Source organism: Scomber japonicus, chromosome 6, assembly GCF_027409825.1.
Source record: "Scomber japonicus isolate fScoJap1 chromosome 6, fScoJap1.pri, whole genome shotgun sequence".
Classification (NCBI taxonomy): Eukaryota; Metazoa; Chordata; class Actinopteri; order Scombriformes; family Scombridae; genus Scomber; species Scomber japonicus.
The window spans coordinates 39,795,016-39,819,036 of record NC_070583.1 but is presented as its reverse complement, the minus strand read 5'-3'; the positions used below and the strand labels follow the sequence as shown (position 1 = coordinate 39,819,036).

Here is a 24,021-nt window from a genome sequence, read left to right as displayed (position 1 = left end):
CAGAGTGGGAGAACATCTTTTAACAGGAAGAACCCTCAGAACCAGACTCAGAGTGGGAGAACATCTTTTAACAGGAAGAACCCTCAGAACCAGACTCAGAGTGGGAGAACATCTGCCTGGACCGGTTGGAGTAGAGAGGAGAGTAGAGAGGAGGAGATGAGAGGAGAGAGGAAGGAGAGAGGAGAGAGAGGAAGGAGAGGAGAGAGAGAGGAAGGAGAGGAGAGAGGAAGGAGAAAGAGGAAGGAGAGGAGAGAGGAAGGAGAGGAGAGAGAGGAAGGAGAAAGAGGAAGTAGAGGAGAGAGAGGAAGGAGAGGAGAGAGAGGAAGGAGAGGAGAGAGAAGCACATTGAAGGTCCAGGACTGGAATCTGTCATCCGGACGTCTCCAGGCCCAGATTACCTGTGAGACCAGAAAGCACAGACAACTCCGGGGAAGAAGTTTAGTTTATTGAAGCATTAATAGAACATGAATGTTAATGGATATAGATGGATGGATAGAGAGAGAGAGGGAGGAGGAGAGAGGAGAGATGGATGGATAGAGAGAGAGAGGGAGGAGGAGAGAGGATAGATGGATGGATAGAGAGAGAGTGGGAGGAGGAGAGAGGATAGATGGATGGATAGAGAGAGAGAGAGGGAGGAGGAGAGAGGATAGATGGATGGATAGAGAGAGAGAGGGAGGAGGAGAGAGGATAGATGGATGGATAGAGAGAGAGGGAGGAGGAGAGAGGATAGATGGATGGATAGAGAGAGAGAGGGAGGAGGAGAGAGGATAGATGGATGGATAGAGAGAGAGAGGGAGGAGGAGAGAGGATAGATGGATGGATAGAGAGAGAGAGGGAGGAGGAGAGAGGATAGATGGATGGATAGAGAGAGAGAGGGAGGAGGAGAGAGGATAGATGGATGGATAGAGAGAGAGAGGGAGGAGGAGAGAGGATAGATGGATGGATAGAGAGAGAGAGGGAGGAGGAGAGAGGGATATAGATGGATGGATAGAGAGAGAGAGGGAGGAGGAGAGAGGATAGATGGATGGATAGAGAGAGAGAGGGAGGAGGAGAGAGGAGCCCAGTGCATCATGGGAGTCCCCCGGTAGTCTAAGCCTATAGCAGCATAAACTAGGAGCTGGAACCGGACTGAACCTGTGTGTGTGTGTGTGTGTGTGTGTGTGTGTGTGTGTGTGTGTGTGTGCGCGCGTGCATGTGTGTGTGTGTGTGTGTGTGTCTCTATGGACCAGTGAAACCAGTGCTGAGGTCTGTTTGGTCTCTCTGGTCCTCCCCAGATGAACATGATAATGACCTTTGACCTGAGGGACTTCATTAATGAGCTGAATGTTACATCATCTCACAGCAAAGTTCTGTGTTTGGAGTTTATTTATTAAACATGATCATTTTAATAAAGATCTAATCATCATTTAAACCTCTGACTGTATAAAGCAAGAGCATCCAAATGTTGCTCAGACTCAAACTCATTTCCAGTTTGTGTGAATGTGAGCAGTGAAGAGTCAGCGTGATTAAAGCGTCACAGAAGAAGAAACACAGCGAGATGATGAAACATCACAGCTGATTGGCTGTTGTGAAATCACATCGTCACATTTTGGGTTTGCTGAACTTTGACCTTGTTTACTAAAACCTCTTTGTGCCACCTAGTGGTAAAAAAACACATTACACATGAACCCTGACCCATCAATCAATCAGCTGATCCCAGATAAAAAGCATTTTATGTTTAATGTTTATTTATGTGAAATATTACTTTTAATAAACTGTGAACTTGATGAATAACTTTATATTGATCATGTTTAATAATCAATAACTTTATATTGATCAGAATGATTAACAGAAACCTCTCAGAGTGTTTTTGAGTTAAAGTTTTTATTTTGACTTCATTGATAAACAGTCAGATACACTGAGTTTGACCTTTGACCTCAACAATGAGACTGAGTTTGACCTTTGACCTCAAGGTTCAGTCTGCAGAGTTTAGTGGCTTCCAGCTGAAACACAAAGGTTCAGATGTTCAAACAAACAAAGATGAAAAGTGATAAAACAATGAATACGTGGTCATTCTTTCTCTTTATGTCTCTAACAGATTATTTATTCTCTTTTATTCTCAGACTGAATAAAAGGTGCAGACTGACTTTTTAATTAAAGTCCTGATAAAATAAACGCTGGACGCCACTAAAACCGTCACTGCTCCTTTAAAACAGACCTGGACCCTCATCGGTGCTCAGTCCTCCAGTTACCAGGCCTGCAGGATCCAGGAGACCAGCTCCAGTCCCTACAGGACCGGACCAGACCTGCAGGGTCCAGGAGACCAGCTCCAGTCCCTGCAGGACCAGACCAGACCTGCAGGTCCAGACCAGTCCTCAAATCTGAACTCTACTGGTCTCAAACAGCCAACGCAGATCCACGAGTTCACATGTAGACAAACTACACGGCTGCAAGCTAACGGTGGCCTAGAAGCCTCTCAGATCTCCTCCCAGTCCTGGTCCCGGTCCCAGTCCTGGTCCCGGTCCTGGTCTATCTCTCAGCGCTGATCTTGTACCGGAGGACGAAGTACGCGATAAGCCGCAGAGAGAAGAAGAAGAAGGCGAGGACGATGAAGTCCAGGTAGAGTTTGGCGTCCAGCATGTCGAGCTCCTTCAGGATCGCGTCGGACTTCTGGAAGTGGCAGGTCTCATGTGGGTCGCAGTGCAGGTCCTCCCGGTCCAGACCGTAGATGGACAGGATGACGCCTTCGAAGCCGTACCTGACACACAGGAAGTACTGACCGTAAACTTTCACAATAAAACTGAAACAAAGAACCATGAAAATGATTCTGTATGAAACATATAAAACATCAGCCGTGTTGGTGACCATGGTAACGGTGTTGGTGACCATGGTGACGGTGTTGGTCGTCATGGTGACGATGTTGGTCGCCATGGTTCCCACCTGACATAGGAGATGTAGGACATCCACTGCAGGTACCAGGGGATGGTGTCGAAGCTGACGAAGAACCCGGAGAACAGCAGAACCGGGATCGCCGTCACCGGACCCACGAAGGTCGCCACCTGCAGGAAGTGACACGCGAGTCAGCCACAGGAAGTGAGCTGAGACAGGAAGTGAGGTAAGACAAGAAGTGAGGTGAGACAGGAAGTGAGGCGTTCCCTCCTAACCTGCAGCGAGGTGGAGGCGGCTCCGATCAGCAGACCCAGACTCTGAGCCACCAGAGACGTCAAGACCCCCAAAGACAGGAAGAGGAAGAACCGGGCCGCGTCCGGCGGCTGAGACGTCATCCAGTACACGATACTGCAGTACACCAGCGGGAATACTACCTGTACACAGTAAACGCAGTATATTTACTACTAATACTGCTGTACTCCAGCAGGAATACTACCAGTACACAGTAAACGCAGTATTACTACTAATACTGCAGTACTCCAGCAGGAATACTACAAGTACACAGTAAACGCAGTATATTTACTACTAATACTGCAGTACTCCAGCAGGAATACTACAAGTACACAGTAAACGCAGTATATTTACTACTAATACTGCAGTACTCCAGCACTTCTCTGCTAAATATCTCTGTTTATGACATCATCATCATCATCATCATCATGTGATCATACTGTGAGGTTACCTGGAAGGGGACGTCTGCCATGGTCTTAGCCAGATAATAAGCCTTCAGACTGTACCAGTAGTTCAGATGTTCTCTCAGAAACACTCCCATCTCCAGAGGAACTGCAAATATATAACATGTTAACGAGGTGTGGGGTGGGGTTAGGGGGTTAGGGTGTAGGTGCAGGTGGAGTCTCAGGCCTAACGAGCAGCAGACTCACAGGTGAGCACTGTGGGCATCAGAGCAGCGAACATGAGGAACAACATGGAGAAGAACAGGAACCCAGAGTTACTGAGAACCTTCTTGGCCTCGTTCCCGATGCCCAGGTACAGTAGACCAATCAGAACGCCGATCCCAATGTGGGAGGAGATCCTAAGGTGAGTCAGCACCTGGTGGACCAATGAGAGCAGAGTGAGCGAGCGGCCGCAGTGACATAAGGAATCCAGCAGGTGGAGCTGCAGCGTCTCACCGAGTCTCTGAGGATGCTGAGAAACGTTCTTCTGAACAGGATGAAGAACTGAGTCAGACAGCTGGCTGAGAAACTGTGGCAGCCTTCTGAGGACGTCTCCTGAGGGGTGGAGACAGACGGGTGGAGACAGACAGGTGGAGACAGACGGGTGGAGACAGACAGACGGGTGGAGAGAGACAGATGGGTGGAGACAGACAGACAGGTGGAGAGAGACAGATGGGTGGAGACAGACAGAGGGGTGGAGACAGATGGGTGGAGACAGACAGACAGACAGACAGGTGGAGAGAGACAGATGGGTAGAGACAGACAGGTAGAGACAGACAGACGGGTGGAGACAGACAGACAGACAGGTCGAGACAGACAGACAGGTGGAGACAGACAGACAGGTGGAGACAGACAGACAGTTGGAGACAGATAGAAGGGTGGAGACAGACAGACAGGTGGAGACAGATGGGTGGAGACAGACAGACAGACGGGTGGAGAGAGACGGGTGGAGACAGACATACAGGTGGAGACAGACGGGTGGAGACATACAGACGGGTGGAGACAGACAGATGGGTGGAGACAGACAGACAGGTGGAGACAGACGGGTGGATACGGACAGGTGTGTGAATACATAATTATCTTAATGAGGCAGCAGATGAATATGTAATTACAGCTGGAGGTGCGTTGGTTTCTCACCTCCTCTGCTCTCTGCCACAGGAGCGGGTGGAGGTTGGTGTCTCCGTTCAGCTCCGTCTGGTTCTCCTTCTCACACTTCCTGTCCTGGACGGCTTTCACCAGACGCACCATCTGGTCTCCATACTCCCCCGACGCCACCTCCATCACTGTCATGTGACCATTGTACACAAACAGTCAATCTAGCAGCTGCAGTTCCTGTCGTGGCCACTAGATGCTGCTCTCACATCACTCAGCTTCTTCCTCTAATAGAGTTTAACTGGAACTCATTCACTGTGGATTCATCCACTGCTGAAAGTAGTCCCAAATAATAATAATGATGATAATAATAATAATAATGATAAAGGGTTCTTACCGAAGTCGGCAGGGTTGTGGTAGGTGGGGCAGTTGAGGTCGAGGTCTCTCAGGTAGGGAACCAGACTGGAGACCCTCCCTCTGTAGATACACTGACCCTGACTCAGCACATAGAGCTGAAACACATCACAGTATTAAAGCTGTCTGATTCTTCATCACTCTGCTGCTCTAACCTTTATATCAGTAGACCCTGAGAGCTGGTTGTTGATTGGTTATTGATCACCTTGTCGAAGAGTTCGAACAGTTTGGCGCTGGGCTGGTGGATGGTGCAGATGACGGTGCGTCCTCCCTGAGCCAGAGCTTTCAACAGAGACACCACCTGGAAACAGGACGAGCTGTCCAACCCACTGACACACACACACACGCACACGCACACGCGCACACACACACACACACACACACACACACACGTTATTGTCACTTGAAATCCACAGTGTGCCTCCAGTCTCCATGTTCAGGTTCTGACCTGGTGGGTTCATCAAAGAACATGACTGGTGGGTTGTTGACGAGCTCCAGAGCGATGGCCAGTCTCTTCCTCTGCCCCCCCGACAGGTGGGATGTTCTGGTCCTGGCACAGTCCAGTAAACCCAGAGCCGTCAGGATCTCCTGGACCTGAACACACACAGACCCAAAGCTTCAGTCTCTCACGGCAGCTCCAGATGTTAGTCTGAGCTCCATCACTCACAGCTCCAGATGTTAGTCTGAGCCCAATCACTCACAGCTCCAGATGTTAGTCTGAGCCCAATCACTCACAGCTCCAGATGTTAGTCTGAGCCCAATCACTCACAGCTCCAGATGTTAGTCTGAGCCCAATCACTCACAGCTCCAGATGTTAGTCTGAGCTCCATCACTCACAGCTCCAGATGTTAGTCTGAGCCCAATCACTCACCATCTCTCTGCGAGCCTCCACCTTCTCCTGCAGCTTCAGGTTGGCTGAAACCTGCACAGACAACCAGCTGATTAATGCTTCCTGTTTGTGTTTATACAAGAACGACTGTGTGAGTGAGTGAGTGAGTGAGTGAGTGAGTGAATGAATGAATGAATGAATGAATGAATGAATGAATGACTGTGTGAGTGAGTGAGTGAGTGAGTGAGTGAGTGAGTGAGTGAGTGAGTGAATGAATGAATGAATGAGTGAATGAGTGAGTACCATCATGGCCTCCTGCACAGTGAGGTGAGGCAGCAGCATGTCGTCCTGCATGATGTAACAGGAAACCTTCCTGAAGGAGCGCAGGTCTCTGGGCTGACTGTTGATCAGGATCTCTCCCTTCATGCCCGTTTCCCTGGAAACCAGCACACAGTCAGCACCTGAGCCTCACGCCTGTCTGTTAGAGCTGGGAAGTGTTCAAGCTGCTCTCAGTTTAAATAAAGTTACAAGAGTTCAGTCAACAGCGTCACAGACAGGAAAAGATTTAGGCTTCTAGTTCCTAAACACTGACATCGCCATGACAACCAACATCAGCCATTAAGCTTCTAGTTCCTAAACACTAACATCGCCATGACAACCAACATCAGCCATTAAGCTTCTAGTTCCTAAACACTAAAATCGCCATGACAACCAACATCAGTCATTAGGCTTCTAGTTCCTAAACACTGACATCGCCATGACAACCAACATCAGTCATTAAGCTTCTAGTTCCTAAACACTGACATCGCCATGACAACCAACATCAGTCATTAAGCTTCTAGTTCCTAAACACTAACATCGCCATGACAACCAACATCAGTCATCAGGTCCTTAGTGTCTGACACATTGAGGTGAAAGGTGAAGCTGCTGTGTGTGTGTGTGTGGGGGGGGGTTGGGGAGAGACTCACCTGTATCCGGCCAGGATATTCATGAGGGTGGATTTTCCGGCTCCGGAGGGCCCCATGATGGCCACCAGGTTCCCGCTGGTGAATTTCCCAGAGATTCCTTTCAGCAGAGTTTTGTAACCTGAGACACAAAAGAAACAATCAGCCGACAGATTCCCACACAGCTCAGTCCTCCAAACCTGACCCCCCCGCCCCCCCCCCAGTCTGCTGAGGGACCCACCTCCAAACCTGACCCCTCCCAGTCTACCGAGGGTCCCACCTCCAAACCTGACCCCCGCCAGTCTACCGAGGGTCCCTCCTCCAAACCTGACACCCCCTCCCAGTCTGCTGAGGGACCCACCTCCAAACCTGACCCCCCCCAACCTGCTGAGGGTCCCACCTCCAAACCTGACCCCTCCCAGTCTACCGAGGGTCCCACCTCCAAACCTGACCCCTCCCAGTCTACCGAGGGTCCCACCTCCAAACCTGACCCCCCCCAGTCTGCCGAGGGTCCCACCACCAAACCTGACCCCTCTCAGTCTGCCGAGGGTCCCACCTCCAAACCTGACCCCCCCCCCCCAGTCTGCTGAGGGTCTCAGCACCAAACCTGACCCCTCTCAGCCTGCTGAGGGTCTCAGCACCAGACCTGACCCCCCCCCCCCCAGTCTGCTGAGGGTCTCAGCACCAAACCTGACCCCTCTCAGCCTGCTGAGGGTCTCAGCACCAGACCTGACCCCTCTGGGTTACCATGGAAACCGCTGCAGCATTTATCTGCTGATGGTCAATAAGATTATCAGATTAAATCAGATCGAACCCGAATTAACCCTCAGTGACCTGAAGTAACCTCTACTGCAGTACTACACGTTATACTGTAGTACTACACATTATACTGCAGTACTGCACATTATACTGCAGTACTACACATTATACTGCAGTACTACACATTATACTGCAGTGCTACACATTATACTGCAGTACTACACGTTATACTGCATTACTGCACTTTATACTGCATTACTACTCATTATACTGCAGTACTACACATTATACTGCAGTACTACTCATTATACTGCAGTACTACACATTATACTGCATTACTACTCATTATACTGCAGTACTACACATTTTACTGCAGTACTACGTTATACTGCAGTACTACTCATTATACTGCAGTACTACACGTTATACTGCAGTACTACACGTTATACTGCAGTACTACACGTTATACTGTAGTACTACTCATTATACTGCAGTACTACACATTATACTGCAGTAGTAGTAGTACTGGGTATGGGTCAGTAGTAGTAGTACTGGGTATGGGTCAGTAGTAGTACTGGGTATGGGTCAGTAGTAGTACTGGGTATGGGTCAGTAGTAGTAGTACTGGGTATGGGTCAGTAGTAGTAGTACTGGGTATGGGTCAGTAGTAGTACTGGGTATGGGTCAGTAGTAGTAGTACTGGGTATGGGTCAGTAGTAGTAGTACTGGGTATGGGTCAGTAGTAGTACTGGGTATGGGTCAGTAGTAGTACTGGGTATGGGTCAGTAGTAGTACTGGGTATGGGTCAGTAGTAGTACTGGGTATGGGTCAGTAGTAGTAGTACTGGGTATGGGTCAGTAGTAGAAGTACTGGGTATGGGTCAGTAGTAGTAGTACTGGGTATGGGTCAGTAGTAGTAGTACTGGGTATGGGTCAGTAGTAGTACTGGGTATGGGTCAGTAGTAGTAGTACTGGGTATGGGTCAGTAGTAGTAGTACTGGGTATGGGTCAGTATTAGTAGTACTGGGTATGGGTCAGTAGTAGTACTGGGTATGGGTCAGTAGTAGTACTGGGTATGGGTCAGTAGTAGTAGTACTGGGTATGGGTCAGTAGTAGTAGTAGTACTGGGTATGGGTCAGTAGTAGTACTGGGTATGGGTCAGTAGTAGTAGTACTGGGTATGGGTCATAAGTAGTACTGGGTATGGGTCAGTAGTAGTACTGGGTATGGGTCAGTAGTAGTACTGGGTATGGGTCAGTAGTAGTACTGGGTATGGGTCAGTAGTAGTACTGGGTATGGGTCAGTAGTAGTAGTACTGGGTATGGGTCAGTAGTAGTAGTACTGGGTATGGGTCAGTAGTAGTACTGGGTATGGGTCAGTAGTAGTAGTACTGGGTATGGGTCTGACTCTCGTCCCAGTCTGGTGACCAACATACTGTCCCTGGTCTTTGGATCAGCTGATAATAACGACTGCAGGCCTCTGGCTTTATCATCAGTAGTCATGAAATGTTGAACTGGATCTCTTCCAGTCTGCTTCCAGACAGGACGAGGCATCAGTCACCATGGAAGCCCAAAGGCCTGTCTCTTGTTTAGTGATGTTCTGCTTTTAACCCCCCAGAAACTACAGCAGATGACTGTTAACCCTTTTATCTTTTTAACTAACAGATCTCAGCCTCTCAGAGTCCAGGTCTATCAGCTCTGGCCCAAGGTTGTTAGTTCACCGTCCTCTTCAGGTCTTATTTCTGGTCCAGGTCCTGGTCTTATTCCTGGTCCAGGTCCAGGTCCAGGTCTTACTCCTGGTCCTGGTCCTGGTCCTCTGTGTTCAGACTCTCAGCAGGTATCAGGTTAAATGTTGGTGAACTTTTTGTTCTGCAGTTTCTTTTCTTCACTTTTCTTTCTTTGTTTGGTTTGTAAAGCTGAAACCTGACGAGCGTCTCTGCTCGCCCTGAATCTGGTCCACTGCAGAAAAACCTGTTTCACCAAAGTCTCAGGTTCAAGGACTGCACCTTTATATAGTTTAGTATCATTACATATATATACGGACTGCACCTTTATATAGTTTAGTATCATTATATATATACGGACTGCACCTTTATATAGTTTAGTATCATTACATATATACGGACTGCACCTTTATATAGTTTAGTATCATTATATATATATACGGACTGCACTTTTATATAACCCAACCTCAGACTGAGCGCGTGCAGAATCAGTGACATCATCACGCTGTTTCCTGTTTTCAGTTTGTTTTGTGTTGACAGAGCTGCTGCTGACCTGCTGCTATTTACAGCAGAGAGGAGATTAACAGATTACTGCTGCTAATCCACACACACACACAGTATACACACACATACATTATACACACACACACTATACACACACACACACACACACACACACACATTATACACACACACTATACACACATTATACATTTAAAACTCCATCTGGTCCAGAACGCACCGGCTCGTATCATCACTAGAACTCCCTCTATTGAACACATCAATCCTGCAGCAGCTTCATTGGCTTCCTATCAAATCCTGCTCCTCACGTTAGAGATCCTTCCCAACCTGGCTCCATCACCCCCACCCCCCCCCAACCCTAAACCCCTCCCTCAACCTGGCTCCATCACCCCCCCCCAACCCCCCCTGCCTCAGGAACTCTCTCCCACCAGACATTCACACTACTGACTCTGTGTCCACCTTTAAATCCCGAAATCACTCATCACTGATCACTGGGATCACTGATCACTGATCACTGATCACTGGGATCACTGGTATCACTGATCACTGAGATCACTGATCACTGGGATCACTGGGATCACTGATCACTGGGATCACTGGGATCACTGGGATCACTGGGATCACTGATCACTGATCACTGGGATCACTAGGATCACTGATCACTGGGATCACTGATCACTGGGATCACTGGTATCACTGGTATCACTGGGATCACTGATCACTGATCACTGATCACTGATCACTGATCACTGGGATCACTGGGATCACTGGGATCACTGATCACTGATCACTGAGATCACTGATATCACTGATCACTGATCACTAGGATCACTGGTATCACTGATCACTGAGATCACTGATATCACTGATCACTGATCACTAGGATCACTGGGATCACTGATCACTGGGATCACTGGCATCTACCTTTCTTCCTCCACCACGGTCCTTCTCTGACGGAGTACGAAACGTCTTTGAACTCGATGTTGACGGCCGGTCTCCGTGGTAACGAGGAGAACCTCTGCGCCTCCGTCAGGTTGTTGTCGACCTTCTTCAGGTGACCCTGCAGCAGTGGCATCTGCTGGCTGCTGATTGGCCGCTTGTTCACCACCTCGTCCAGACAGACACACACCGTCCGGGGGTCCAACATGAGGTCCGGGGGCCCATTGGTGTTCTGAGGGTTAAACCAGTCACATGGTCATAAATCTGGTTTCATGTTTATTATTATTTAAAATGTTTTATAAACTGTAAAATATTTAAAATATGGAGTAAATAAACACAGTGAGTCATCACTGAGGTGTTCACATTATTCTGTCCACCCCAGTCATGTTTTAATGTACATAGAAAACAGAAGAAGAGCACTGACAGCTAACTGTCCCAGTCTGTCCATCACATTATAACAGCTGACTGTCCCTTTCTGGGTGTGGTCAGGTGAGGACAGGTGAGGACAGGTGTAGACAGGTGAGGACAGATGTGGACAGGTGAGGACAGGTGTGGACAGGTGTGGACAGGTGTGGACAGGTGAGGACAGGTGTGGACAGGTGAGAACAGGTGAGGACAGATGAGGACAGGTGAGGACAGGTGAGACAGAGACTTCAACCAACAACATAAAACTTCCAGTGAAATAAGAACAAGTTCAAGGGTTTAATGTCAGATTCTAAAAATCACCCACACACACATACATGCATAAAATATACTGCATGTCCATATTAATGTTAACGTGTGAGCAGTGGATCTGACTTCCTGCTTTGCTTGTTTTTGGCAATAACGCAAAGACGACTGCTGTCAGTAAACATCTGGAGTCACTGTCTCTAAAAACTAGGGACCAGGTCTGAAACCTTGGTGTGCAGATTCTATCAGCTGAAGAACAGAGTGAAGGTTTTATGTCTCAGAGCAGGAGAAGCTGATTCACGCTTTCATCTCCACATCATGTGTTAAAATCTACTATTAACACATTATGACTATTATTCTGACAGTGTTCTGATGGTAGAACATAATAATAATGTAAATAATAATAATAATAATGTATATAATGTGACAGAGCTGAGGCAGCAAACGTGTGCAGGTGGAGGACTGAGGTTTGTTAGTCAGATTATGTGTCAACTGGTTTGTTGTGTATGTGGGACACTAATCTGTTCCTGAACACATGCTGCAGGTAACTGTCGGACACACACACACACACACACACACACACACACACACACACTCACACTACACACAGAACTCAGCAGTCTCCCAGTTGCTATCGGTTACCGTCACGCAGAAAATACTAAATCCTACTTCTCACCTTCAGAGCCTCCATAAATGATGAAGGGTTAGGCCTAGTTAAGGATGGAGTGGGCCGGGGGGTTAGGGTTAGGGCTAATTAAGGATGGAGTGGGCCGGGGGGTTAGGGTTAGGGCTAATTAAGGGAGGAGTGGGGCGGGGGGTTAGGGTTAGGGCTAATTAAGGGAGGAGTGGGCCGGGGGGGTAGGGTTAGAGCTAATTAAGGGAGGAGTGGGCCGGGGGGTAGAGTTAGGGCTAATTAAGGTAGGAGTGGTCCGGGGGGGTAGGGTTAGAGCTAATTAAGGGAGGAGTGGGCCAGGGGGTAGGGTTAGAGCTAATTAAGGGAGGAGTGGGCCAGGGGGTAGGGTTAGAGCTAATTAAGGGAGGAGCGGGCCGAGGTGTAAGGTTAGGGTTAGGGCTAATTAAGGTAGGAGTAGTCCAGAGGGGTAGGGTTAGGGTTAGGGCTAATTAGGGGAGGAGTGGGTCGGGGGGGGGGTAAGGTTAGGGTTAGAGCTAATTAAGGGAGGAGTGGTCCGGGGGGTAGAGTTGGGCTAATTAAGGGAGGAGTGGGCCGGGGGGGTAGGGTTAGGACTAATTAAGGGAGCAGTGGGCCGTGGGTTGGGGGGGGTAGTCTTCCCTCCATAATAAGGGAAGGCCCCACATGCTCTTCTTTTAAAGGAAAACTAAAACAATGGCTCAAATCAAATGGGGGGACGAGGGCCCGTTCATCGCTGCTTGCAGCTTTAATTATTATTATTATTAACCAGGCTCCAGCATCTCTCTGAACTCCTGTCACCTCAGTCTGTCTCCAGTCTGTCTCCAGTTTGTCCTCAATCTGTCCACAGGCTTCCTCAGTCTGTCCTCACTCTGTCCACAGGCTGTCTCCAGTCCATCCTCAGTCTGTCCCCAGTCTGTCTCCAGTCCATCCTCAGTCTGTCCTCAGTCTGTCCCCAGTCTTTCTCTAGTCTGTCCTCACTCTGTCCACAGGCTGTCCCCAGTCTGTCTCCAGTCCATCCTCATTCTGTCTCCAGTCTGTCCTCAGTCTGTCCCCAGTCTGTCCCCCAGTCGGTCCTCAGTCTGTCCCCAGTCGGTCCTCAGTGTGTCTCCAGTCTGTCCCCAGTACTCACCATGATGATGGAGTTGGTGACGGACGGGTTGTGGACGGACCAGGCGGCCATCAGACAGGCCATGGCAGAGAGAAGCAACACTGAGCTCAGCTTCTCTCACACAGCTGATCCGTTCCTGCACACAGCTGCTGGGACTGCTGTCCCCGCCCCTCTGACGACTAACCCCGCCCCTCTGACTACTAACCCCGCCCCTCTGATGACTGACCCGCTCCTCTGATGACTGACCCGCCCCTCTGACTACTAACCCTGCCCCTGCATGGACTAGTTTTATCATGTGACTGCTGCTGTCTAATTGGTGAAAGAACTGAAGGTAATGATGTTTATTGACGGTTTCAATATTAAATTCTCACACTAATCAATACATGTTGGAGGCAGATATATTGATCAGACCCAACATTTAAACATTCATCAATAAAGAATAAAAACAGTTTAAAAAAAGTAATAAACTTTAAAAAGTCCTAATTCATAATAAGAAGGTAAATACTGATGTGATTATTGATGTCATGTTTGCAGAGCAGATGGACCTAAATGCAGACTGACAGACAAGAGAAACGTACAAATAACAAAGTGAACGAACACAGAACAAAGACTGAACCTACACACATGATGAGGTCATAACTAAACAGACACAGGTGAGAGGAACAAGACAGGTGAAGCACATGAGCCAATCAACCAAGGCAGGGGAAACACAGGAAGTCAAACTAACAATACACAAGGACAGAATAACTTTTCAAAATAAAACATGAGCTACAACAGGATGTGACAGTTTACAGCTGTTCAGTTTATTGATTATTTCAGTCTCAGTCTGTCAGAACCAGCAGGAACTAAACTGCACTCAGTTATACTGTAATAGATTATTACATTATTACAGCAATAGTGTAATAATGTAATACTGTGTATGTATGAGTGTGTACATGTATGTATTTATGTGTTGAACTGATATGAAATAAAAACATAAACTCATCACCTGTTTGTTATTTATTGTTTATTGTGTGTATAATCTGTGTATTTGAGGAGAGTTCAGAGACAAAGTTAAATAAATAAAGTGCAGTCAGGAGCTCAGGGTCAGTGTGGTGATGCTGCCACCTGCTGGCTGGTTAGGGTTACTGCAGTGTGGTGATGCTGCCACCTGCTGGCGGGTTAGGGTTACTGCAGCTCTGTTTGAGTTTTCATGTTTTATTTTCTTGATAATCTTCTTGATTATAAACTGTATAAATAAAACTAATGTTCTCATTAAAACTACATTGAGATTTAAACATAATGCTATAAATATAAATTCTTCACTTGTAGCTGCACACACACCCTTTTTAAGGATGCTCTGGTCCCCGTAAATTTGATCTCAGCACCCCTAGAAATGAATATAACATCAGTGTCATGTTATAACACAAGTCATTATAATAATAATAATTAAAGCCGCAACGCATTTTCAAGATCCCGCCCCGACTTCCTGTTAGACTTACGGTTATGGGTCCAAGAGACTTTTTTGTTTGTCTTGACATGTTTTATATGTGTACCAAATTTCCTTTATCTACATCAATCTGGGGTGAGGGGCTCCATTTCTTTCATGTGCCTAGGGGGCGCTATTGAGCCATTTTACAACACACATTTTCACAAACCATGAAATATCACATTTTTCGCCGGGTGTGAGATGCCTGCAAAGTTTCATGATGATCAATGAAAAGGTTGTGGAGGGATGAGGAGCTAGAGGAGGTTCTGGAGTTTATTGAGAGCTTTGGAGGAGGAACCGAAGAGATGCTGTTACTGTAGTCTAGGAGTGAGGAGACAGAGGAGTGAATGAGGGTTTGAGGAGGTGATGGAGGAGTAGATTAGACTTTGATTAGAAGAAGTTAATATCAGGATTCAAGTTTCTTTATTATAATTCAAATCAAATGTGTTAAACAATATTATCAGTTATGATGTTCAACAGGTAGGAGGCTCCTCTCTGCTCTTCACTGCTCCTCTCTGCTCCTCACTGTTCCTCTCTGCTCCTCACTGTTCCTCTCTGCTCCTCACTGCTCCTTTCTGCTCCTCATTACTCCTCACTGCTCCTCATTACTCCTCTCTGCTCCTCTCTGCTCCTCACTGTTCATCTATGCTTCTCCTACAGAGACACTGAGGAACGAGACCAGACTCTAAACCCAGCATACAGAGGTTCAGTGAATGTGGTGTTGAAGGTGCGGAGGTGGATCAGTGTGTCAGAGGAGACTCTGTAGAAGGACAGAGTGCCAGCAGGACAGTCCACATACACTGCTACTCTGTTAGAGACAGAGGAGGAGGAGGAGGAGGAGGAGGAGATGGTTGTTCTGCTGTTATTGTGCCAGACATAGTAACCATCATCATCAGAGCAGTTCAGACTCCAGGACTGATCATTCCTTCCAAACAAACAGTCATCTCTGTTTCCTTTCCTGCTGATTCTTCTGTAACTCACTGATATATGAACTCTTCCTCTCCACTCGACCTCCCAGTAACAGCGACCAGTCAGATCATTTCTACACAACAGCTGATAATGGTAGTCAAATCTGTCTGGATGATCAGGATATGACTGATTCTCCTTCACACGTGTCACCTTCCTGTTGTTATCAGACAGTTTGAGTTTTCTGTGCATTGTGTTTGGATCCAGTTCCAGTTCACAGGCATCTGATGGAGAGAACGAGACACAATACAGCTGCAGTTTATCATCTGTTGATTTATTAACTACTTTACTGAAACCATTCAAACTTAAACCATCTCCATGACAACTGAGACACTCCATCACTGAGGATGACCATGAGATGTGACTGAAAGCTTTGGACATACAGAGTAAGTGGACCTTTAACAGTTCAGTTAGAACATGAACAGTCAACATGACAGTAATATTCAGTAATATTCATGTTTGTTCATCAGGTTTGGTGTAAAGTGAAGGTCTTTGCACATCAAGTCTGTTACTTTCATCTCAAACTGTCGTCTGTTACAAACACATTTTAGTCCAAATGCTCCAAACAGCTGAAGTCAGTATGAATGAATGAACTTCTGCAGGAGAGACATGAGGGACATTTTGGAGCAGGTAGCGCCACCATGTGGACATTTATAAAGCATTTCTCTATTAACTCCTGAACTGTGACCACGCCCATTTCTGACTAAACACAGTTTCCATCATTTTTAACTTTTTTCACTTCTTTTACATATTTCATCCAGTTTTTCTCAAAGTTCTCATGAATCAAACTGAAAACACACTCACACTTCCTCAGACCAGGTTTCAGTCTCTGCAGTCCACCATGGTCCAACCTGGAGGAAGAGACAAAGACACAATCAGCTTCATACACCTTCACTCATATCCACCATTAAACATGAACCACAGTCCCTCAGTTAGTCAGAGTGTCTGTCCATACCTGAGAGTGTCCATCTGTCTGTCCATACCCGAGAGTGTCCATCTGTCTGTCCGTACATGAGAGTGTCCACCTGTCTGTCCACACCTGAGAGTGTCCATCTGTCTGTCCCTACCTGAGAGTGTCCATCTGTCTGTCCATACCTGACAGTGTCCATCTGTCCATACCTGAGAGTGTCCACCTGTCTGTCCATACCTCAGAGTGTCCAGCTGTCTGTCCACACCTGAGAGTGTCCATCTGTCTGTCCATACCTGAGAGTGTCCACCTGTCTGTCCATACCTGAGAGTGTCCACCTGTCTGTCCATACCTGAGAGTGTCTGTCTGTCCATACCTGAGAGTGTCCATCTGTCTGTCCATACCTGAGAGTGTCCATCTGTCTGTCCATACCTGAGAGTATCCACCTGTCTGTCCATACCTGAGAGTGTCCACCTGCCTGTCCATACCTGAGAGTGTCCACCTGTCTGTGCATACCTGAGAGTGTCCATCTGTCCATACCTGAGAGTGTCCATCTGTCTGTCCATACCTGAGAGTGTCTACCTGTCTGTCCATACCTGAGAGTGTCCACCTGTCTGTCCGTACCTGAGAGTGTCCAGTCTCCAGTGTGGATCCTTCAGTCCAGCAGACATAAGCTTCTCTCCTGAGTCTCCTGGATGATTGTAGCTCAGGTCCAGCTCTCTCAGATGGGAGGGGTTGGCACTCAGAGCTGAGGCCAGAGAAGCACAGCCTTCCTCTGTGATCAGACATCCGGACAGACTGAATAGAATAGAATAGAATAGACTTCATGGTCATTGCACAAGAAGTACAACTAAATTTGCTGTGCCTGAATATAAAAGGTACACAATCATCCCAAATAAATAAACAAAATATATTCTAAAATAAAGAAATGATCTATGTTGGGGTCATATATATTATTCACCAGTTACTGGTGAGTTGTTTTTTTCTGTTAGAAGGACGCACCTTTACTTCATAAAATGACTGCATCTCTCACTATGGATGAAAAGGTGGAATGATACACTTCCCCTATCCACTTTGCTCTTAACCTGCCATGCCAGCTGTTCTTCAAGTGAGTCTCCTGCAGGAACATAATGTCTGAGGCCGATGACTTTAGGAGGGTCACAACCTTCCCTCTCTTGACTGGGTTATTTACTCCACATACATTCCACCTGGAGAATGTGAAAACTTTCATCCTTCTACTATCATTATTTATATTATCATGCATCAGCTATTTCTGACCAGTATAGTATCCATAGCAACACTAGAGTGAAAGGTCTTCCTGTCCCTCCCAAACCTTCTGATGGCCTGATTCTAGAAAGGTTAAGTAGTCTTAATGAAGATAAGAATGAGTGATTAGATGAAGTGCTATAGTACTATAACACACACACACACACACACACACACACACACACACACACACACACACCCCTATCTCCTGAGCAGAGATCATTCTCAGTGTTGATCCAGTATCATTTTGACTCTAGTTTATCAGTTAAACAAAGTGTACTTCTAGCCAGAGAGTCAAAATGAAATGCATTAGAAGGAAATCTAAATGGGGATTGACATCAGTATAGGCATTTGGCCAAACTGCTGATATGTTGTGCATCAGCTCTGCAGCTGTCTCACTCTGCAGCTGTCTCACTCTGTAGCTGTCTCTCTCTCTGCAGCTGTCTCACTCTGCAGCTGTCTCTCTCTGCAGCTGTCTCATTCTGCAGCTGTCTCACTCTACAGCTGTCTCACTCTGCAGCTGTCTCACTCTGCAGCTGTCTCACTCTACAGCTGTATCTCTCTGCAGCTGTCTCATTCTGCAGCTGTCTCACTCTACAGCTGTCTCACTCTGCAGCTGTCTCACTCTGTAGCTGTCTCTCTCTCTGCAGCTGTCTCACTCTACAGCTGTATCTCTCTGCAGCTGTCTCACTCTGCAGCTGTATCTCTCTGCAGCTGTCTCACTCTGCAGCTGTCTCACTCTGCAGCCTTCCTGTTACAGAGACTTGAACATTCAGTTGGAATCAAAGGAACTGCATTAAACTGGTTTAAGTCCTATCTATCAAATCGATTTCAGTTTGTACGTTAATGATAAATCCTCCAAGCAAACATAAGTTAGACACAATGTTCTCAGGGTTCAGTGCTTGGACCAAAACTATTCACCTTATATATGCATAAGTTACTGTCATACTATGAGAAACAATGCAGACGATACTCAATTATATCTTTCAATAAAGGCAGATGAATGCAACCAGTTAACTCAACAACAAACATGGCTTAAGGACATAAAGGCTTGGATGACCTGCAACTTCCTGCTACTAAACTCAGAAAACACTGAAGTTATTGTGCTTGGCTTCAAACACGTAAGACATCCTGAACTCCTGTTCTCTATTCACTGATGAATTAATTAAAAACAACCTGCATGTAGAGAACATGACAGTAATTCTGTGTTGTATATTTTCTGTTATTAATTCAATTATATTAGACTTTCATGACTGAAGATTAAATGACAGAAACATAAATCCTGACTCACATGTTGGTGTGGAAGGAGTTTTACTTCCTGTATACTTGATGTTACATCACTTCAGCTCAGACAGTACACTAAATCTTTTAGGTATCATAAACTCTTCATGTAAACTAGAAACTGAGGAGAAGCCAAAAATATGACTTTATATACACAATAATAAAACTGACCTGAGAGTTTCCAGTCCACAGTGTGGACTCTCCAGTCCAGCAGAAAGCTGCTTCACTCCTGAATCCTGCAGGTTGTTGTTACTCAGGTCCAGATCTCTCAGACTAGAGGACTGGGAGCTGAGAACTGAGGACAGAGCTGCACAGCTTCTCTCTGAGAGGTTACAGCCACTCAACCTGGAGAACAATCAGCAGAACAAACGAATTGCAAACATTACTTTTGTTCATTGAGCAAACATGTAACTACATTAATCTGGATAGTTCTGTGTGCACCTACAGAGCTTTGTTGGAGGCTTTGACCACTGGCAGCAGCCTCAGAAGAACCTCCTCTGAAGCAGAGTATTTCTTCAGGTCAAACACGTCCAGATCTTTTCCTGATGACAGTAAGATGAAGCCCAGAGCTGACCACTGAGCAGGAGACAGTTTATCTGTGGAGAGACTTCCTGATCTCAGGTACTGTTGGATCTCCTCCACTAGAGAACGATCATTCAGTTCATTCAGACAGTGGAACAGATTGATGCTTCTCTCTGCAGACACATTCTCACTGATCTTCTTCTTGATGAACTCGACTGTTTCTTGATTGGTCTGTGAGCTACTTCCTGTCTGTGTCAGCAGACCTCGTAGGAGAATCTGATTGATCGGTGAGCTACTTCCTGTCTGTTTCATCAGACCTCGTAGGAGAGTCTGATTGGTCTGCAGTGAAAAACCCAGGAGGAAGCGGAGGAACAAGTCCAGGTGTCCATTTGGACTCTTTAAGGCCTCCTCCACAGCACTCTGGTAGAAACGTGTTGATTTACCTCTGAACACTTCAGACCACCAGGATGTTGTTTGTTGTTCTGCCAGCAGATTGACTCCAGACTTGATGAATGTCAGATGGACATGAAGAGCAGCCAGAAACTCCTGAAGGCTCAGATGGACGAAGCAGAACACCTTGTCCTGGTACAGTCCTCTCTCCTCTTTAAAGACCTGTGTGAACACTCCTGAGCACACTGAGGCTGCTCTGATATCGATGCCACACTCTGTCAGGTCTGATTCATAGAAGATCAGGTTGCCTTTCTGCAGCTGCTCAAAAGCCAGTTTTCCCAGAAACTCAATCATCTTCCTGCTCTCTGGACTCCAGTGTGGATCTGTCTCAGCTCCTTCATCATACTTGACGTTCTTCAGTTTGGCCTGAAGCACCAGGAAGTGGATGTACATCTCAGTCAGGGTCTTGGGCAGCTCTCCTCCCTCTCTGCTTTTCAACACATCCTCCAGAACTGTAGCAGTGATCCAGCAGAAGACTGGGATGTGGCACATGATGTGGAGGCTTCGTGATGTCTTGATGTGGGAGATGATGGTGCTGGCCTGCTCCTCATCTCTGAATCTCTTCCTGAAGTACTCCTCCTTCTGTGGGTCAGTGAACCCTCTGACCTCTGTCACCATGCCGACACACTCAGGAGGGATCTGATTGGCTGCTGCAGGTCGTGTGGTTATCCAGAGGTGAGCAGAGGGAAGCAGTTTCCCCCTGATGAGGTTTGTCAGCAGCACATCCACTGAGGTGGACTCTGTAACATCAGTCAGGATCTCAGTGTTGTGGAAGTCCAGAGGAAGTCGACACTCATCCAGACCGTCAAAGATGAACACAACCTGGAACTCTTCAAACCTGCAGATTCCTGCTTCTTTGGTTTCAGTAAAGAAGTGATGAACAAGTTCCACCAAGCTGTACTTTTTCTCTTTCAGCACATTCAGCTCTCTGAAAGTGAATGGAAATGTGAAGTCTATGTCCTGGTTGGCTTTGTCTTCAGCCCAGTCCAGAGTGAACTTCTGTGTTAAGACTGTTTTCCCAATGCCAGCCACTCCCTTTGTCATCACTGTTCTGATTGGTTCATCTCTTCCAGGTGAGGCTTTAAAGATGTCTTCATGTCTGATTGTTGTTTCTGGTCTGTCTGGTTTCCTGGATGCTGTTTCAATCTGCCTGACCTCATGTTCATCATTGACCCCTGCACTCCCTCCCTCTGTGATGTAGAGCGGTGTGTAGATCTGATTCAGAAGGGTTGAGTTTCCTGCTTTAGCGATCCCCTCAAATAGACACTGGAACTTCTTCTCCAGGTTAGACTTGAGTTTACGTCGACACTTGGCAGCAGGACTTCCTGAATGAACAAACAACAAATGAAATCAGTGAGTGGATCCTACAGAAAGTCTAGAAATCTGAACATGTAAGTGTGTCTGTGTAGTTTTTCCTCCTCCATCAGTTTTATTCAGCTCATCAGTGGAGGACAAACAGCCTCTGATCAGATGCAGATGTGTGCAGCATATTTACAGCAGAGTTTGAAATATAAACCTCTCCCATGTTGCCTCCATTTCCTCTCCATCATGTTAAATCTGTTAAAATCCTCTTACTGCTCTGCAGACGCTCAGCCAGATCCTCCTGCTTCATTCTCCTCAGGAAGTGCACTGTGATCTTCAGAAATGCCTCTCTGCTTCTCCTCCTCTGCTCTTCCTCCTCACCGTCCAACACCTCCTCATCCTCACTCTGATTCTCTAAGCATTCTGGGTCATCTGTACTCAGACCCCTCTGGACTCTCTTCAGCTCATTCTTCACAAAAGTGACGATGTTCTCCTCCAGCAGCTGGAACAGAAAGATAAAGTGAACATTTCATTTAAACTGGTAGAACACAACATGTGATTCATGTGTCAGTCTGAAGGCCTGCTGGTCTAAACAGAGCAGCATGGACACTGTTAGGACCTGAATGCTACTTTACTATTTCATCTGTGGTTGATGGAGTTAATAGTAAAAGATGTGTTTGTACATGTACACACCATAAATATGGAGTCCAGCTGTGTTTGATGCTGCTGTGCAGACTGATCACTGGGAACCTCTGAGCTCTGCTGCTGAACTCTGTGGACAAAACATCATGTTTAAGGACATTTAATGAATCAAATCTGCACTCAGCTTATTAAAGATGTTCTGTCATGATGACTAAACTCCTGTAAATGCTACTCTGATTACTGGATGTTAAATTCTTACCTTCCATCAGCAGGTTGAACATCTTTAAACTTAATAGGATGACCCATAGAGTCGTCACTCTTCATGAACACAAAGCTGGGTTCAGGGGAGTCTGCTCTCTGCTGCTGCATCCTGAATAAAGAAGTTAAAACAGCATGTAGTTAACACCAAAGAACTGCTGTCCAGCATCACTGAGTCTCTGCTGCCCAGCTTCACTGAGTCTCTGCTGTCCAGCTTCACTGAGTCTCTGCTGTCCAGCTTCACTGAGTCTCTGCTGTCCAGCTTCACTGAGTCTCTGCTGTCCAGCTTCACTGAGTCTCTGCTGTCCAGCTTCACTGAGTCTGTGATGTCCAGCTTCACTGAGTCTCTGCTGTCCAGCTTCACTGAGTCTCTGCTGCCTCCACAGACACCCAGTCAGCTCCCAAAGCATCAGCCCCCCTGCTGAGGTCTTCCTGTCTCTTGGTCTCCTTTCTACGTGGTTTTGTTGACACCTTGCTCTCCAAATTTTCTGCCCTGAGCAGCTCTTTCAGCCTCCAGAGTGGTCCTGCCCATCTGTCCTGCCTTCTTTCTCCTCTTTGTTTTCTCCCTCCTGACCAGCCTGGAGGGACATTTGGGAGCTGTCCCTTGAGGGGCGACTGTCATGATTCCTGTTTAAGCTCTGTTTGTGTTGTCCTGTCTGTTTCTGTCCCTGCCTTTAGTTTCAAACCCACCTGCTCAGCTGCTGCCACTGTGTAATTACCTCATCAGCTCCTCTCTACATAAACTGCTCTCACTCATTTTCTTTCATTCTAGACACTAGATTGTGATGCTGTTCCTGTCTGTTCCTGTTCCTCTTGTTACCTGTTCCTGCTGGTTTCAACCTTATTTGAACTGCTTTCCCTTTATGGTCTGTAAGCCTGTCTGTTGGTTTCTGAGCATTAAAGCTGTTTCCATTTAACCTGTCTGTGGTGTTTGTGCCTGGTTCACCTGCTCCGCCCCAAATAACACAGGAGGTTTATTCAGCCCAAACAGCCAACCAACCATTTTTAACTTCTTACCTTCCATCAGCAGGTTGTCCATCTTTAAACTTAACAAGACCACCCATAGACCAGTCAGTCTTCATGGACACACAGCTGGGCTCAGGAGAGTCTGCTCTCTGCTGCTGCATCCTGATACAAACAAACAACAAATCAAAGAGTTTAAAAAGATGAATTTTGAGCAGACTGTCAGCAGCTGAAGTTTTAGAAGCAGAATGAAAATCAGTAAGAAGACAGTGGATGAGAAACGTTCTCCTGTTCATCAAAATGTCATCTGTTGAAAGATGCTTAGTTGATTAGTTGACTAATCAGTGGTTGAGCTCTTTGTTAAATCACAAAGTTAGTAGTTCATTCTGAGTTATTGTGACTTATTATTCAGTAGTTGAGTGTCAGATGTGACAGTGAGTGCGAATAATGATGGTGGAGTGATGTGAGTGGAGAACAGTGATGGACAGTTAGAGATCCTCATCTCACCTCTGAGCTTTGGTCTGGCTGTCATGTTCCCCACACAGAGAGCTTTTAGAGGGAGGGACTCCCTCCTCTCTGTCCTCACACTGATCCATAGCAGAGAAACACCTTCACACAAACACAACAACATGCTCATTCATTACAACCAGCTGCACATCACACAGGTCTGCACTGCTGTCTAACACCCTGTCATTATTCATTCCACCACCAGATGGAGCCAAAGTAACAAACTATTTAAAGACTTT

At 46.6% G+C, this 24,021-nt stretch overlaps 1 protein-coding gene and 1 long non-coding RNA gene across 2 annotated transcripts; both read right to left on the bottom strand.

The window, feature by feature from the left end:
- Positions 1-2,508: 2,508 nt before the first annotated feature.
- abcg1 (ATP-binding cassette, sub-family G (WHITE), member 1) lies at positions 2,509-13,334 on the bottom strand. The gene is made up of 15 exons (XM_053320692.1): positions 13,272-13,334; positions 10,807-11,053; positions 6,906-7,023; positions 6,241-6,373; positions 5,980-6,030; positions 5,557-5,702; positions 5,314-5,437; positions 5,092-5,206; positions 4,740-4,885; positions 4,059-4,157; positions 3,810-3,978; positions 3,611-3,711; positions 3,144-3,302; positions 2,920-3,038; positions 2,509-2,737 (listed from the first exon to the last, which is right to left on the bottom strand). The coding sequence occupies exons 1-15, from the start codon at positions 13,332-13,334 to the stop codon at positions 2,509-2,511; spliced, it is 2,019 nt and encodes a 672-aa protein (XP_053176667.1).
- A 3,988-nt stretch (positions 13,335-17,322) lies between these two features.
- LOC128360303 (uncharacterized) lies at positions 17,323-19,634 on the bottom strand. The gene is made up of 3 exons (XR_008321487.1): positions 19,584-19,634; positions 19,310-19,483; positions 17,323-17,389 (listed from the first exon to the last, which is right to left on the bottom strand). It is a non-coding gene; the product is annotated as an uncharacterized LOC128360303 (long non-coding RNA).
- Positions 19,635-24,021: the final 4,387 nt, after the last annotated feature.

Coding starts and splice junctions, on each gene's coding strand:
- abcg1 (XM_053320692.1), bottom strand. CDS start 13,334: ATGGCCTGTCTGATGGCCGCCTGGTCCGTCCACAACCCGTCCGTCACC. Junction 5,438..5,556: donor TTCTTTGATGAACCCACCAG/GTCAGAACCTGA, acceptor TGTGTGTGTCAG/TGGGTTGGACAGCTCGTCCT. Junction 5,207..5,313: donor TGTTCGAACTCTTCGACAAG/GTGATCAATAAC, acceptor GATGTGTTTCAG/CTCTATGTGCTGAGTCAGGG.